The following is a 14,833-nucleotide window of genomic DNA, read 5'->3' on the forward strand; positions in this document are numbered from 1 at the left end:
TGCTGTTCCTATAGAAATATTATTATCTATTTACAAGATCCTCATCAAACCAGTAAAATTAGTGCATGTTTGGAGATAAGTTCCTGACATCCAAAAATATTTTTACCTTTGGATTCCTTCTACCAATATTCTTTGGTAACTCCATCACAAAGATTCCCAGACACACGTTTAATTATCTTAGTTCGTTTTGTTTTTTAAATTCAGAAAGAGTTCAAGTAAATTGAATCTAAACTCACTGGAATCAACAAATAATTACAACCCAGAGAGTGCATGTAAAGAAACTCACAAGTGGTCTCAAATCAGCATTTTAGAATTTGATTTCTCATGAGATATGAAAGAGACTGTTACCATTTACACCAAGCAACTTACTTGGCATTATATTAATTCCTTCAGACCATATTAATTTCAGCCCCTGTATTTCCTATATTCTATAGCCACCAAAAGTACAAAGTTTTTGAGGTAGGTATTGGGTAAACATGGAGATTATGCTACATTATGCTATAAAAAAAAATACAATTATATTATACAATCACAACACATAAGAGAATGCGTATGTGAGCATGCATAGATAACTAAAAGGTGTGAATCAAGGTTCACGAAGAAACCTCTGTAGGCAACGAAAGCCGAGATTTTGAGCGCAAAACCGTTCCATTTCATCGCCGCCTCTTTCGCGACAAATACTTTCTTCCATGTCGGCCAAGACTTCGTCCCAATTCTTCATGGACCACCAGCCGGACTCATCAATCTGGCTCTCCGATACAGAGTCCAGTATCTCCTGGAGGCCCACGATCCGACGGGTGACTTTCCTCCGCGCATCCCTGATCGTCGGATCAATTCCGGGAACAGAGTCCAGCTTCAGCAGCAGGGCCATTAGCGCCTCGTTCATTCTGAGCTTCTCTAGGTGGTCGGTCCGCACGGCGTCCACCGTGTCCTGCCGCTGGATCAGGCGCTGCAGCCGGTCGGCTTCAGAGTCGACCGCAGCTATTTTCCGGTAGAGCGCGCGGATGCGGTGGGCGCGATAGGCGGATTGGATGGTGGCTGCGGCGGCGGAGGGGGAGGGGGAGGGGAAGGGGGATGGTTGAGGAGTGGAATTGACGCGTGGCGGTGGAGTGTGGTCATAGTGGTAGGTGTAGGTGAGCGTGGTGGAAGTAGAGTAGGAGAGGGAACCTGATTTGGAAGAGGGTTTCATGGGGAAAGGTGGATTTCAGAGTGGCGCATTGGGCACTGTGAGTAAGAAAAGGAATGGAAAATAAGGAAAAATTAAATGAAGTTTAATGGTGTTGGCGCGTACCTGTTGTGTGAAATGAAATGGATGATAACCTTTTGTTGATGCATGACCCCACTTGCTTTTCTCCCACCTTCTCCTCTTTCTTCAGATTCCGGTTTAAATTCAAACCCTGTCAGCATAAACCTAGACTTAAATTTTATCATTAAATTCAATAACCATAGTTCCTGGCACCGAGATCAATCTCTGATGTTGTTAGCTGAAATTACTAGGATATTAAATTCATTACTTTTAGAGTTAGTTCTCTTTATAGAGATGTAGGTGCATTGTTTCAGATGAATAAATAGGAATTTTTTTTTCTTTGATATGGATTCTTTCAAGGTGATATCATAGTTCAAAATAATACTTGTTCATTTACATGCATAAGAGAAAGTGTTGTTAGTAAAATATTAAATACTAAAAATTGGTAAAATATTATATGTATTATTAAAAGTTATTAAAAAATTATAGTTGTAATTATTATTTCAGAGTTAGGGTTCTACATATATAAAAATTGATATAATATTTTAAATATATCAATTTAAATAAAAATACTACTTCTTTCATGAGAAAATTGAAGGGAAAATTTTATCATGCAAATTTATGTCATAGAATATAATAAGGAACCACAAATCTTTATATTGTGATGTTTTTACATTTTAATAATTAAGTTTTCAAATTTTCAATTTATTAATCTATGGTTTAGTCTGTTTAGTATTTTAATTAAAAGGGACAAAAACCATTCCAAGATTACAATATATATATATATATTATCATTACTTAAAAAGAATCAAAATAAACTTTTTGCAAACAAAAAAAAAAAAAGAACATCATATCAAGACTTTTGTGAACTGCACCGACGGTTTTGCATGACGAGCTAGCATTATAAAGCAATAGTCACTAATGTAGTTGATACATGTCATTGTCTTATTGCATGTTTTTATTCTTAAAAGAAATAACGAAAACTTCAAAAGTAACTCATTATAATTTTTAAAATACTAAACACTAATGGAATATGGAACAAATCATAATAATCAGTTATTCCATTATTATAATTGTCGCATTTTTATCATTTTTTTTAATTTCTAATTAACTATAGTTTTCAAATTTCAAATCAATGTTAATTTTTTCCCTATTTAACTGTAATTTTCAATACGCAAAACAATATTAATTATTATTTATCATTTGCACCCTTCCTCTTCACTTGATCTCTAATTTAAAAAATGAAAACGAAAAAAGAAAGTTGTAAATACTTTTATTAAATTAAAACAAAATTATTACATTTCTTAATTTCTCTAACAAAACTGACATTATTGCCATTCTTATTTTTCATTATTTATTCTCATTGTTCATTTTTAGGAATGTGTGCAAATATGAGGTGTTTAGTTTGGTACGCATATAAAAAAGATTCAGGTAAACATACTCTCATTATGTGCCGAGTACATTACAAACATAAAGAAAAATAACATGGGTGGAAAGTAAAACTGTTGCAGATTGATTGTACAACAACTTCCACAACTGGAAAAGATTAGACTGTGGAATGATAATGCCCTCAGGGAGCTGCGGGAACAACCTTGCCTGAGCAGGTACCAAACCCAATAGTGTAATCACTTCCCTGCAGAGAAAGAATTTTAGATCTTCACATAAATATTCAAGTTTTACTGCTGATAAATATGATATCTTACTATAAATGCTTAAAATAAAAATGATCAAGAACTGCTTCATGAATATAAAACTTTCATTGTGGTCATCATAAAAGTGACTAACATTACTCAGTGATAAACAAAACAAGTACGGCACGCCGTTTTAAACCATCTCAGCAGTCTAATTTAGAGGTATGGTGCACTCCCTTTGTCAACAATTCAAAAAGAAATAAAATCCCCTACACTCCACAGGATTTGACTTCAAAAACAGTCGTTCAACCCTGCAGAGCCCGATTCACTTTTTCATGGATCCATATTTCTGACTTGCAATCCTAGTATGTGTATTTTTTGGTGCTGCATTTGCAACACCTAACCACCCATTTGGAAAGCTCAAACAAACAAGATTAGAAGCAATTTTCAACATACGAAGAAAAATGTTCGGGAAATATTGCAAATGGGAAAAACACCCAAATTTGGTTCTAGTAGAAGCAATTATGTAATTGGATAGAGCATTGTTTAAAAGTTTCCGCCCGTCATTTTCTTTCCAAGTTGTAAAAGAAAATACAACTATTCAAGATTGTGCAAACCGGAACATGCATTTCCAAATGAGACCAAAACCTTTATATACACTTAAGCGCACCTCTTTGCTACCCACTTATGTGTAAGGAGTGTCTTACTGTGTAAAGTTCTTAAGAGTGTATGATCTAGGCAATGTAGGACTCTTTTTTGCTTTCGTATACTAAATTTCACAATATATGCCAAACAACTAATTAAATTCACAGGACTGCTGCAGTAATTCAGGTCTAGCAGCGCAAGTTATCAGATAGTTGCGGAAGTAAATTTGCAGTGATTTTCTTGTAACTTTTCCTTATTGTCCCACCCCACATCTTATTAATAAAGTAGGGCAATTCTACCCCGACTATAGCACAGCAGAACTCTCTCTCTCCCTCCTTCCCTCCCTCCCTATAAAAGAATTTACTTCCCCGAACTATAAAAGAAAATTCTTCCCCGACTATGCCTTAATTCTTCTCTATCTCAGATCAATAAACTAACAGATATTGGCATGATATCAGAGCACGGCTGGTTTGGAAGACAGATGTGGAGGGAAGTGTTAGGAAGTCTCACTTTGTCTGTCTCAATGTCTCAAGTGTTGGAGTGCAGCTAATTGGGAGAGTATTAGGAAGTCCCACATAGTCTTTCTCAAGTCTCGGAGCACAACTTTGCTTATGACAATTGGTTTTAACATAAAATCTGGCATAAACAACTAACTCTCACTAGATAATATAACAAGCAACAGATATTAGTCTCGCCTATTCCTAGAAGAGTCTCACCAAGGTTCCAGCTTCTTGCAACAAAACAATCGAGCAACTCAACTTTTGGTCAGACACAAACAGGGGAATGCCTACATTTTTCTCTAATGCCCTGTTTCGTAGGGCATTTCTTTACCTTGAAACCTCTGTAATTCTACTAATCCGTTACAGCTTAATAGTCTGCATGCTTGGGATACAAAACTAAATCACAACTAAGGGCCCATCTGCCTCCTTGGGAGAAATTGCCTTGGGTGGTTTCAGCAGTACTGGTGGTGGCTTGTCGATCTGACTTCCCCTAACCTTCTCAGTTTTGTGTTCTTACCCTATCTGCTCCACCATTGTTCCACCCAATGGGATGGTATTTTCTCAATTCTCACACCATTTTCTTACCAGGATAAATCTCCATTTGCTTCTCCATCTTGCGACCCAAAACAACTGTTGTTGTCACAACCCATATTCTGTCTTCCACAAATCAAAATCCAGTCCTGCCATTATAAAAGAGTTAGAAGTTCTCTGTTCTTTTGCTTCATCACCATTGCTTCTTTCTCCGTCAACTTGATTCTAGTTCATCTCTGAAGTTTTTTCTGGTTCTGGTACGAAGGCTTACTTCTTCTACCCCATGATGCATCTTTTTTTCCCACAGTATCTTCATCTTCATGTCTATTTCTGGCTCCCATAGTTCTAGTTCCTTTTTCCGTGCCAAAACTAGTTGATCAAAATCATAATCATTCTAATCGTTTGAGCAGAGCCTTCAAAAAGGTTCACCATGCAGCATTTGGGTGGGCGTCATTCCTAGTGACCCACCAATTAAAGCATCACTTCTCAGATTTCAATGCGAATAACTTCTCCTGGAACAAAATCTTACTAGCTTATTCGGGAACAGGTTCGATGGCTTTAAAATATTGCTCAACCTGGATTGACCATCAAATACAATACGCTAGCTCTCCACCTAATTCTGGAACCATAAAGATTGGATACCCACAACTCTAACATACCAGTTCATAAAAATCTGGTGAAAGGAAAACCTTTAATAACTACAGCACTGCAGAACTTCTTAAAGGGACTGCACCTCCCAATGCCTAAAGGTCCCAATCTTCCTACAAATGACAACATGACCGATATTTGAACCTACCCTCAAATTTATATGCAATAACACCCTCACTAATATTAACAACTAACAAATACTGACAGAAACTAACAAAACCAGCATAGACCTAGGTTTGAAATTCTTTTTATTTTTTGCTTAAGGTCTTTCCACAGCTAGAAGTCATGAGACTTGTCCCCCAAGTGCAGAGATCACTAAAGTGTCTTTTACCTCACAAAGTCTTCTCCACACACAAAGTCAGGAAAGCGAGCCAATGTTACCATGCTTAAAGAATTCAAACTATCAACCAACTGTATTAAACCTTATTTCTATCTAATTTGAACAGTTAAGGAATTGAAAACTAAGAAATTTTGTGATTAAAAATTGAAAAGATAATAGCACTTCCGCAAAACAGGTGTTGAAAATCATGATTGATTTTAACCTTGCAATATCCAGTTAAGATGACTTCATCTCCATCTTCAAGAAATTTCCGCTCTAACCCATTTACAGACAGTGCATTTTGTCCATTCCATGTTAACTCTAGCAAGCATCCACCGGACTCTCGCTCCTACAGTGAAAAAAACACATATTTTAACTGAATTAGTTGATCAGTTGAAAAGGAACAATTCTCTCAAAGAGAAAGAAAAAACTGGAACAAAAAAGTTGGACTGTGTGAAGTATAGAATCTTACAGGACCACTAACTGTCCCAGTTCCAAGGAGATCGCCTGGCCTAAGGTTGCAACCATTGATTGTATGGTGAGCAAGTTGCTGGGTCAATGTCCAATATCTACAAAGAGATACAATATGTGAATATATGTATTGTGTATAACAGTTTCAAAAAGTATAACTTTTTCTAATACGCAAGAGACAAGCAACTTTTAGATGGAATGAAAAGATGTGAGAGATTACTTGTGCAGTGTACCAAAAAGAAATATCACTAAACATACGTAAAGTTATGCACAAAATAGTACTAATATATTCCATGTAATTCACCACCTTTTAAATCAACAATGCTATTGCAATTCCCTTCCTAGCTATGGGGTGTGTGTGTGAGTAATTAGAGAGAGAAAGAGAGAGAGAAATAATTAAATAATTGAATATCAATATTAGTTGAAGAGAAATTTCTCACAAGTGATTTAGATTAGTTCGAGTCACCACACCTGAATCTTCATGTCCAGCAGGTTTTATGTGAGCCTTGAAGCAAGAAACAAATGTATGATTAACATAATAATCCAAAAAAATCAACTGAATGTTGTTAGATTCAACTGCACGGTGAGATTTGAGTCCCACATTGCAAGTATGGATTCTACTCTGGGGTTGATAAGGTTTTGGACTCTCCAACTACAGCTGCTAGCTTTTTTGCTAGTTTGTGAAATAGTTGTCCTAAAGTTCTTATCGGGTATGATCTTAGAAAAAAAATCATAAAGACAAATAATTCCTACTTCAACTACAGTACAACACAAGGACCATGAAGAAATACAATTAATCAGAGAACAAGAGGATGTACTACTAAGTACACGGATGCATATAATATCGGAGCTTTGAAATACCTCTAGGGAAATATCATAGCTTTTGGACACTTTTTCTGTCAAATATGGAAGTGGAGGAGGATCCTGCGTTTAATGGATAGATTAAATTAGCATGTCATGGTCAATTTGAACATCCGACATGAACAACCAAATTATAAAGTTCCTACATCTCAATCTTAAAAGAAAGAAACTAGTTACCTGTTTTGGGGCTTGGGAAGCAAAAGGTTCTAATGCTTCCAGGGTCACAATCCAAGGAGATATTGTTGTACCTGAATAATTTTAGTTAGAACCATAAAGGAAGGTTATCCAAAAAATAACAACTACAAGGTGGTGGTTTCTATCTAGAGCAAATGGTACATGGAATCATCCGCATCGAATATAGTGCACAAGTCCAAATGCCAAGCTTTTTTCAAATAGGACTTAAGGATATCAAGTAATTAGTTGTCATCTTACCAAAACTCTTTCCAAGAAAAGGACCAAGAGGAATATATTCCCATGCCTGAATATCTCGAGCTGCCAAATATAATTCATTAAAGCATCAATAATTGGGCAGGGCATGGTAACACAAAAAAAAATATTGAATTGGAAAACTACCACTCCAGTCATTCATTAGAACAAGTCCAAAGATGTGATCTTCGGCGTTGTTAATATCCACTGGTTTTCCCAATTCATTTCCAGGTCCAACAATAGTAGCCTGAAAAAAAAAATCTATAATGTAAAATAATGCAGTACCATGGTAACCCATTTAGAAAAAACTATATACAAAGAAGAAAATGGCACTATGTTTTCATCTTGAGTTGTATAGTTTTAAAATAGAACTTTAAATATGCATTTTAGTTGGTAAATAGCCACAAAAATATGTGTAAACAATAAGCTAACCATTTCCAACTCAAAGTCTAGCTTTAATGTAGGGCCAAAGTAGGGTGTAGAGCCGCCAGATGGATGAGCTTGACCTCTGGAAAGCACAAAGCAGCATGATATTGTCAGATAGAATGCAGAGCTAAATACATAATATATACAAAAGGAGCTAAAGCCCAGTGCTGTGATAAAATACTTCTGTTTTCATGAATACACAACACATGAAGCTTGACAATAGAAACCATATCCCTTCCACAGTTGACTGTATATGCTAGAGCCATAGCTATGTATTACAAAGGCTCCCGTGTTAAGCAATAAACATTGATGTCATATTTCTTCTTATTTTCATAACCACAAGACTTGCAAAAACCAAAAGATTCAAAAAGCTACTTAACCAAGCACGCAAACTCATAAAAAATGTGTAATTAGTGTCAAAACTTATCACCTTGGTCGAACAATATCTGTTCCAGAAATAACAATAGAAGATGCCCGTCCATGGTATGCAATAGGCAGGCGGTACCTGTGAAACGTGTTTAACCTTTTATTTACAGGGAAAAAAAAAATACTCAAGTTCATTTGTAAAGCCTTTTAAATCAACACACCAATTATCTAGAACAGGAGTCTGCGGTCCACGAAATATGAGCCCACAGTTTTTAGTGTGATGCAGAGATGTAAAGAAATCAGTATAGTCCCCAACAACAACAGGGAGAAGCAACTCCACGCTACTCTGAAAATCCAGACACCACAAGCGTTAAAGAAGTGACAAACTCAAACACAACCATTTAAAAATAAATCAGGAATGCCAATGAACAATACCACAGGCACAAGTGCCTTCTGCCTCAACTCCTTGTTGTCCCTCAAGGTTGGCTCAGTTGCTGCATTAAAAAACAACCCAATTCGCATAAGAACCAACCTTTGCAGCTCATACAAACTTTAGCATGCATGTACACCTTAATATGCAGTGCAGTGTAAAGAAAAAGAAGAAGCAAAGAACAGTGAACAATTAGGCCTTGTTTGTCTACAGCTTTTAACAATGTTTTCTATAATTTTTTTGTCCTTCAAGACATTTGAAAGTGTTCGTCTCATGAACACATTTATAATTTCTTCTGTTTTTCAGCCTTTCAGTTTTTAAAATCCTTGGTTTGGAAACAGTTTTCAAAACAAAAGAGCAAGAAGTGTAAAAAAAGCCCTTAAACAATTAGACAGAAACAAGTGGGGTTGCATATACCTGATAAAAGCTTTTGAAGAGTGGCACGGGCTTCCTTCCAGGCCGGCCTTCCAAGGGATACAAACTTATTTAGATTAGGCTGTCACACAAATAATCAGTTAGACCAAAGGTTCTCATTTCCCAAACAATTCTCATAAATCATACCCACGACACGATATCATAAAATATTATATTAAAATAAATAGATGCAATGTTGCATGTTTCACAAAAAGATGTAAGAGAGAGAGAGACAAGTCTAATAAAATAAAAACGTTCATCCAAATATTAAGGTACATTTTTCCCGTTCTTTCAGTTCCACCGGGAAACAAAAAGATTGTGACAAGTCTATAAACTACGACATCTTAGGCTAAAATTAAGGTACACTCTTCCTTCTTTATGAAAATAAAAGTTTGAAGTTACCCAGATCGGTTATTGCATGTTTAGTTACCAGTCAGAGCAATTCCAAAGCAACTTTACTACTAAAACAGCAATTTTTTCTTTCGTGTGTTCTTGGAGAGACCACACTGGCCAAACTCCACTATATAAATTCAGAAATATGCATCCGAAAATGGGTTCCCAACTTGCATACGCCATCACTTCATGTTTGGATTATAGTTCATGGAAGCAACACTCTTCCTTTTATTTTATCCGGCATACCATAATTCACAGAAAAACACTTCCAAAACTTTAATCCAAACATGGCCTTAGTCGGTGGAACAAGTGAAAGGCAGATTGTAGTTAAGAAAGCTACCTGGAGGAAGGAATCGGAGTTTCGGAGGAGAGGACCGTCGAAGAGGCCGGCGGAAGCGATTTCAGAGAGGTCGAGGACGTAGTCGCCGATGGCGACGCCGGGGCGAGGAGACGAAGAGGGTTGGGGCTTGAAGACTCCGTAAGGAAGGTTCTGAATTGGGAAGTGAGAATCTGGATGAACCTCAACGAAAGATTTCAGCACAGCCATTGTACGGAAGTGATGATGATGATGATGCTATGCCACTGCACTGTTCAAGCTTATGTCAATATTGACAACACCTTGAAATAGACGCTCCACGCTCCACGGGGATCAAGAGCATGTTTTGTTTTATAGGTAAAGAGATGAAGATGCCACAATTATAATTATTAATTTACAAGAACACCTACTTCCATTTGTAATCGTAAAAATATTTTTTATTTATTTTGCTTCATGTTTTATAAATTCATTTAGGATTTTTTTTTTTATGAAGTTTTAGGATTGAATTAGATTATATATAAATTATGCGCTATTAATTATGTAGTTAAAAAAATATAAAAAGATCAGGGATTTAATATTTATAGTGGATTATCTAGTAATTTTCCTTTTAAAATTTTGATTTAGTTTAATAACTGTTTGAAACAATTATCTATTTTTGTCCAGTTAGTTTTGGAGATTCAATTATTTGGTTCACTTAACAATTTGACCTAATGGACTTGTTTATGGGACGATGATTTGGGGTGGTTGTTGGGAAAGAAGGGTTAGATACGTGCACAGTCCTGCAACTACCTCCAGCTCCAAGAATCCGCACCTACATTATATTTCTAATTTCTAAAACAAGAGTATTTTAACATGGTTAGAATTTTTATTTATTTATTGTTATAACTTTTAAAATTAAAATTTATTTATTTTATTTTAGTATTACGTGATATTTTTTATGGTATTAAATGAAAAATTACTTTTTTTAATGGTGACTATTATGTAATATAATATTAACAAATTATGCTATTATAAAAGTTTCAGACATCCGAAACATGTGCTTTTAAAGTGATTATTAGATTTGAAAGTATAGAAAATAAATAAACTTATTTTATAGAAACTAAAATAAAAAATCATAATTTTATAAATATTAAAAGTAATAACTTTTAACTTCAAAGAAATGGAAATTAAAAAATATAAATATTAAAAGTAATCACTTTTAACTTCAAAGAAATGAAAATTAAAAAAAATTGAAATTGAAATGAAACGTATTTATGGAGGAGAAAACACTTACAATTTTTTGCTTCGAATTTTTGTTTATTTACAAATTTAATAACAATATTAAATTACTGTATTACTACCAACATTGATCATACATTCTTTTTCTGAAATTTAATCTCATTTGTTTTTTTATTTATTGGAAGGAAATATTTTTTAATCTGTTTGCATGAGAGAGTGTATCTCACGTAATTGAATACAAATCGACTGAAATCTTGATTCTTCCTAATCCTTTACCCCTATCCAAACATTGCAAATTTCTTTTTCTTTTATGGCGATTCATTGTTTTTTCTTAATTAACTCTAACTTTCTTTTATTTCATGATCAAATGAGAGCAGTTAGATATTAGTAAGATAAGAAACACGTCAATTAGATTGAGTTCTAAAATAAATTAATTTTATTTTTTGTATAACCTCTCTTATCTTTAACTCTCTTTTTTCTCACTCTCTTTCTTTTTATCCTTCTATATGTATATAATTGTTTCACTATTTTTTCCAATTGAGAATTTTGGTTCTATCAGCATGCAAATATTAAGTAATCCTTTTAATTGTGTTTTAGTTTTTCGTGGTCTTACAAACTTTAAGACGACTGAGTGTTTTAGAGTTGTAACCAGATGATATTTTATTGGATTTCAATTAATTTTAAGTCCAAATATGTTTTAAATTGTGTTATAAAGATAAGGAGTTGATATTTTAATGAATTTTAATTAATTTCAAGTCTAAATATGTTTTAAATTGTGTTATAAAGATAAGAACTTATGACTTAGGTATGCTAATACAATAATTAAGTGTATCCGTATTATTAAATAAATTTATAGGTCTTAAGAAAGATATTTAAGTATTGAATAGCGTGAGAATTCAATAAATATTATGATAACTTTTGGGCTATAAAAGAATAGTCTTTTAAGGAATGAAAAATGAAAAGATTTTGGAGTTTGCCTTTTAAAAGGAAAACAAAACACTAAAGAAGAAATATTGTTATTTCCTTTTTCATCCGTATTTCCTTTTCTCTTCTATGCTTTTTCTAGAAATTTATTCTTTCATCATCTTTTGAAGATTAAGACAATAAAAATTTCTACGATAAATCTTATCATCTCTTTACGACATTCTGTTTCTAGATAAGTGTAATCTATTATTTTTTGTAATTACCATAATTTTCTTATGCATGCAAAATTTATGAGTTGTGTGTGATTTTTTAATATTTTAAGCAAACTCTCACATCATGATGGTCATGAAATCACAATCTAATTGTTATTAGAGTCTTGTTTTGAATGCACTTCGAACTTGAGTTGTGTGGTGGTAATACTCAAGGAAGAACGTCGGTAAGCTTCTCAAGGAGATAACCATTTCAATTAATTATCCTTACTTTTTAGATTTAAATATAGATAAATTTGAAATTTTTGGGAGTTAGGATTGAGTTTAAAAGTTGGGTTTCATGTTTTGTGTGATGTTGAATGTGAAGTGTTTACAGTATTTGCATAATTGTAAGAGGGTACGATAATTATATATTGAATGTGAAGTGTTTATGATTGTAAGGTAATTAAGATGTGAGTTGTAGAAATTGTAGTAAAATGAATAAAAATTGTGCATTTCTATTTTAAGAAGAGGGTACGATAATTATATATTGAATGTGAAGTGTTTATGATTGTAAGGTAATTAAGATGTGAGTTGTAGAAATTGTAGTAAAATGAATAAAAATTGTGCATTTCTATTTTAAGAAGCATGACAGTTTATTATTTTGAAAAGTGTGGAATTTTAGGGTTAAAGCTAAAAGATAAACAGATTGAAAATTTGTAATTTCTAATAAGATAGGAATAGTAAGAGGTTTGGACTATGAAAATTGAAATGATGAAGGAAAATATTTGGTATGTTATCCTGCTGTGTATCTTTATGTGTTTCTCTCGATGTATTACAATGCATAAACGGTTTATGTTTGATGGAAGGAGTTGATCATTTATATGTTGTTAATTTTCTTTAAATATTGAGTCTTTGTGTTGATATTGCATTTGGAAATTTCGTATTTTCAAGTGTATTTTGATGCTTGTGATGTGTTTAGTTTGTTAATAAAAAGAAGAAATGAAAATTATACATAATAAGGACACGAAAAGGTTGTGAACGAGTTATATACTGACTTATAAGGTTTGTAACTGTGAACCAACATAATTGGTGTATTATTAATATGTTTGTTGTGGTCTTGAGTTGACAAAACTTAGAAATAAGGGCATTAAATTATTAAGTTATAGTTTTACTATGGGGTAGTGATATGTAGTTGAGTTCCAGTAATTATTTTCATGGGAAAATACTATTAGGGTGTCAAAGTGTATTGACATGAGATTTCGATAGTGAGATTATCCTGACTCTACTAATATCTAATATCGAGTATGATATATAAGTGGTGAGAGTCGAATGAAACTTTACAAACAGACAATATGACATGAAAGAGTTAAAGAAATTAGTGAAGTTAACTCTATCATAATTGGTTAAGTTATATGTTGTTCCATCTTAATCATTCTCTAATGATGGCAGAAGAGTTGGTGAGTATGAGTCCATTCAATATACAAATCTTCTAAAAAATAATATGTGAGTATGATTGTAATAGGATTTAGATGTGTCAGTGCTTTCTAATTATAAACGAAACTTTAATAATAATTTATGTAAAAGCTTAAAAATAAATAATTGTGTTTGTTACTATAAAATATTTATTATATATAATATATTACATATTATATGTTCTTCAAATTTTAATATATTTTAATTTTCAAAATTTAAAAATAAATAAATATAATATAATATTTTAAATTAAATTATGTTTTAGATGTAATATTTGAATCGGAATTTGTCAAATACTGTAAGACGTCATCATTAAAGATAGGGCTGGGCAAAAATAACTTAACCATACTGTACTATAGTTAATTGAACTATATTAAACTAAAACTAACTGAACTATTAATAGGAAAACTGAATTATACTATTTATTAGTTTAAGTTTTGAAAGACTGAACTTATAATAGTTAACTACTCACATAACTGCACTGAACTCTTTTTTTAATTTTCTAGTGCTGTAAGTGGAACCTATTCTTATTGTTGTCACTTGATTCTTATGGAAACTCAATTACCCACATGAGCCCAGCAGCTTGTAAACTATAGCATAAACTGAATATTTTTCTTTTTTCAATATTATCCAAATTTATTTTTTATATACCTAACTAAACCACAATCTCAATTACAATGGATTATCTACCACCCGAATTTAGCTATTTCTTTTCCATCAATTTGGTTTGATATACGTGAATTTTAAATGGATTTTTCTTTCTTCTAGTTTAATATTATTAAATTTTAATTGTTATATTTTGTATGAATAATATTTTTGTTTTTAAAGAAATTGATATTTGGAAATAGTAATATTCTTTCACAAATTAATTTTGTGAAACATTGTTTAACTTATATTTAATTTACTATGTTAATGTTGTGAACAATTAATTAAGTTGTCAAGAAATGACATATAGAATTATTATAGAAGAATATAAATATAAGTATACTCTAGCTATAAATAAATGAATTCAGCGACAATAAAAATAAACAAGTAATAATAATATATTTTTAAAAGGTTGTTTATAAAAGAATTATCAGTATTAGCGAGAATTCAAATTTATTTACAAAGTAAATATAATAAAATTAATTTTTATTTGTATAAAATTAATAATACACTTATAAATATATAAGTATGTTATATTTAGAAACAGAATTGTAAATATATTATGTTTTTAAGAAAAATGTAAATATATAAATTTAAGTCATATTTTTATATTTAATTTCCGATTTAGTTTTAGTTACATAAAATAAAAATATATAAAATTATAAAAGTAAATATATTTTATTAATTTTTAGTTCGATAGATATATTTTAATTACATAAACTTATGTATTAAGATATATTAATATTTTGATTTTGATGT

At 32.4% G+C, this 14,833-nt stretch overlaps 2 protein-coding genes across 2 annotated transcripts; both read right to left on the reverse strand.

The window, feature by feature from the left end:
- Nucleotides 1-289: 289 nt before the first annotated feature.
- Nucleotides 290-2,693, reverse strand: LOC114188591 (BAG family molecular chaperone regulator 5, mitochondrial-like). Its single transcript, XM_028077162.1, has 3 exons — nt 2,688-2,693; nt 1,292-1,397; nt 290-1,167 (listed from the first exon to the last, which is right to left on the reverse strand). Exons 1-3 carry the CDS (start codon nt 2,691-2,693, stop codon nt 587-589), a joined length of 693 nt encoding a protein of 230 aa, XP_027932963.1. The 3' UTR covers nt 290-586.
- Nucleotides 2,664-9,969, reverse strand: LOC114188128 (fumarylacetoacetase). Its single transcript, XM_028076667.1, has 14 exons — nt 9,648-9,969; nt 8,918-8,996; nt 8,506-8,564; nt 8,292-8,416; nt 8,135-8,209; nt 7,711-7,786; nt 7,426-7,525; nt 7,285-7,344; nt 7,030-7,100; nt 6,853-6,915; nt 6,432-6,496; nt 5,993-6,089; nt 5,744-5,869; nt 2,664-2,879 (listed from the first exon to the last, which is right to left on the reverse strand). The coding sequence occupies exons 1-14, from the start codon at nt 9,852-9,854 to the stop codon at nt 2,817-2,819; spliced, it is 1,266 nt and encodes a 421-aa protein (XP_027932468.1). The 5' UTR covers nt 9,855-9,969; the 3' UTR covers nt 2,664-2,816.
- Between the last annotated feature and the right edge of the window lie 4,864 nt (nt 9,970-14,833).

The sequence above is a fragment of the Vigna unguiculata genome, chromosome 6 (assembly GCF_004118075.2).
Source record: "Vigna unguiculata cultivar IT97K-499-35 chromosome 6, ASM411807v1, whole genome shotgun sequence".
Taxonomy (NCBI): Eukaryota; Viridiplantae; Streptophyta; class Magnoliopsida; order Fabales; family Fabaceae; genus Vigna; species Vigna unguiculata.

Excerpts from the sequence above, each read along its gene's own strand:
- LOC114188591 (XM_028077162.1), bottom strand. Across the intron at positions 1,168-1,291 it reads CATTTCATTTCACACAACAG|GTTCCCTCTCCTACTCTACT; the intron begins GTACGCGCCAAC and ends CTTCCAAATCAG.
- LOC114188128 (XM_028076667.1), bottom strand. The coding sequence starts at position 9,854 with ATGGCTGTGCTGAAATCTTTCGTTGAGGTTCATCCAGATTCTCACTTC. Across the intron at positions 8,417-8,505 it reads AGAAGGCACTTGTGCCTGTG|AGTAGCGTGGAGTTGCTTCT; the intron begins GTATTGTTCATT and ends CTGGATTTTCAG. Across the intron at positions 7,787-8,134 it reads ACAGATATTGTTCGACCAAG|AGGTCAAGCTCATCCATCTG; the intron begins GTGATAAGTTTT and ends TGTGCTTTCCAG.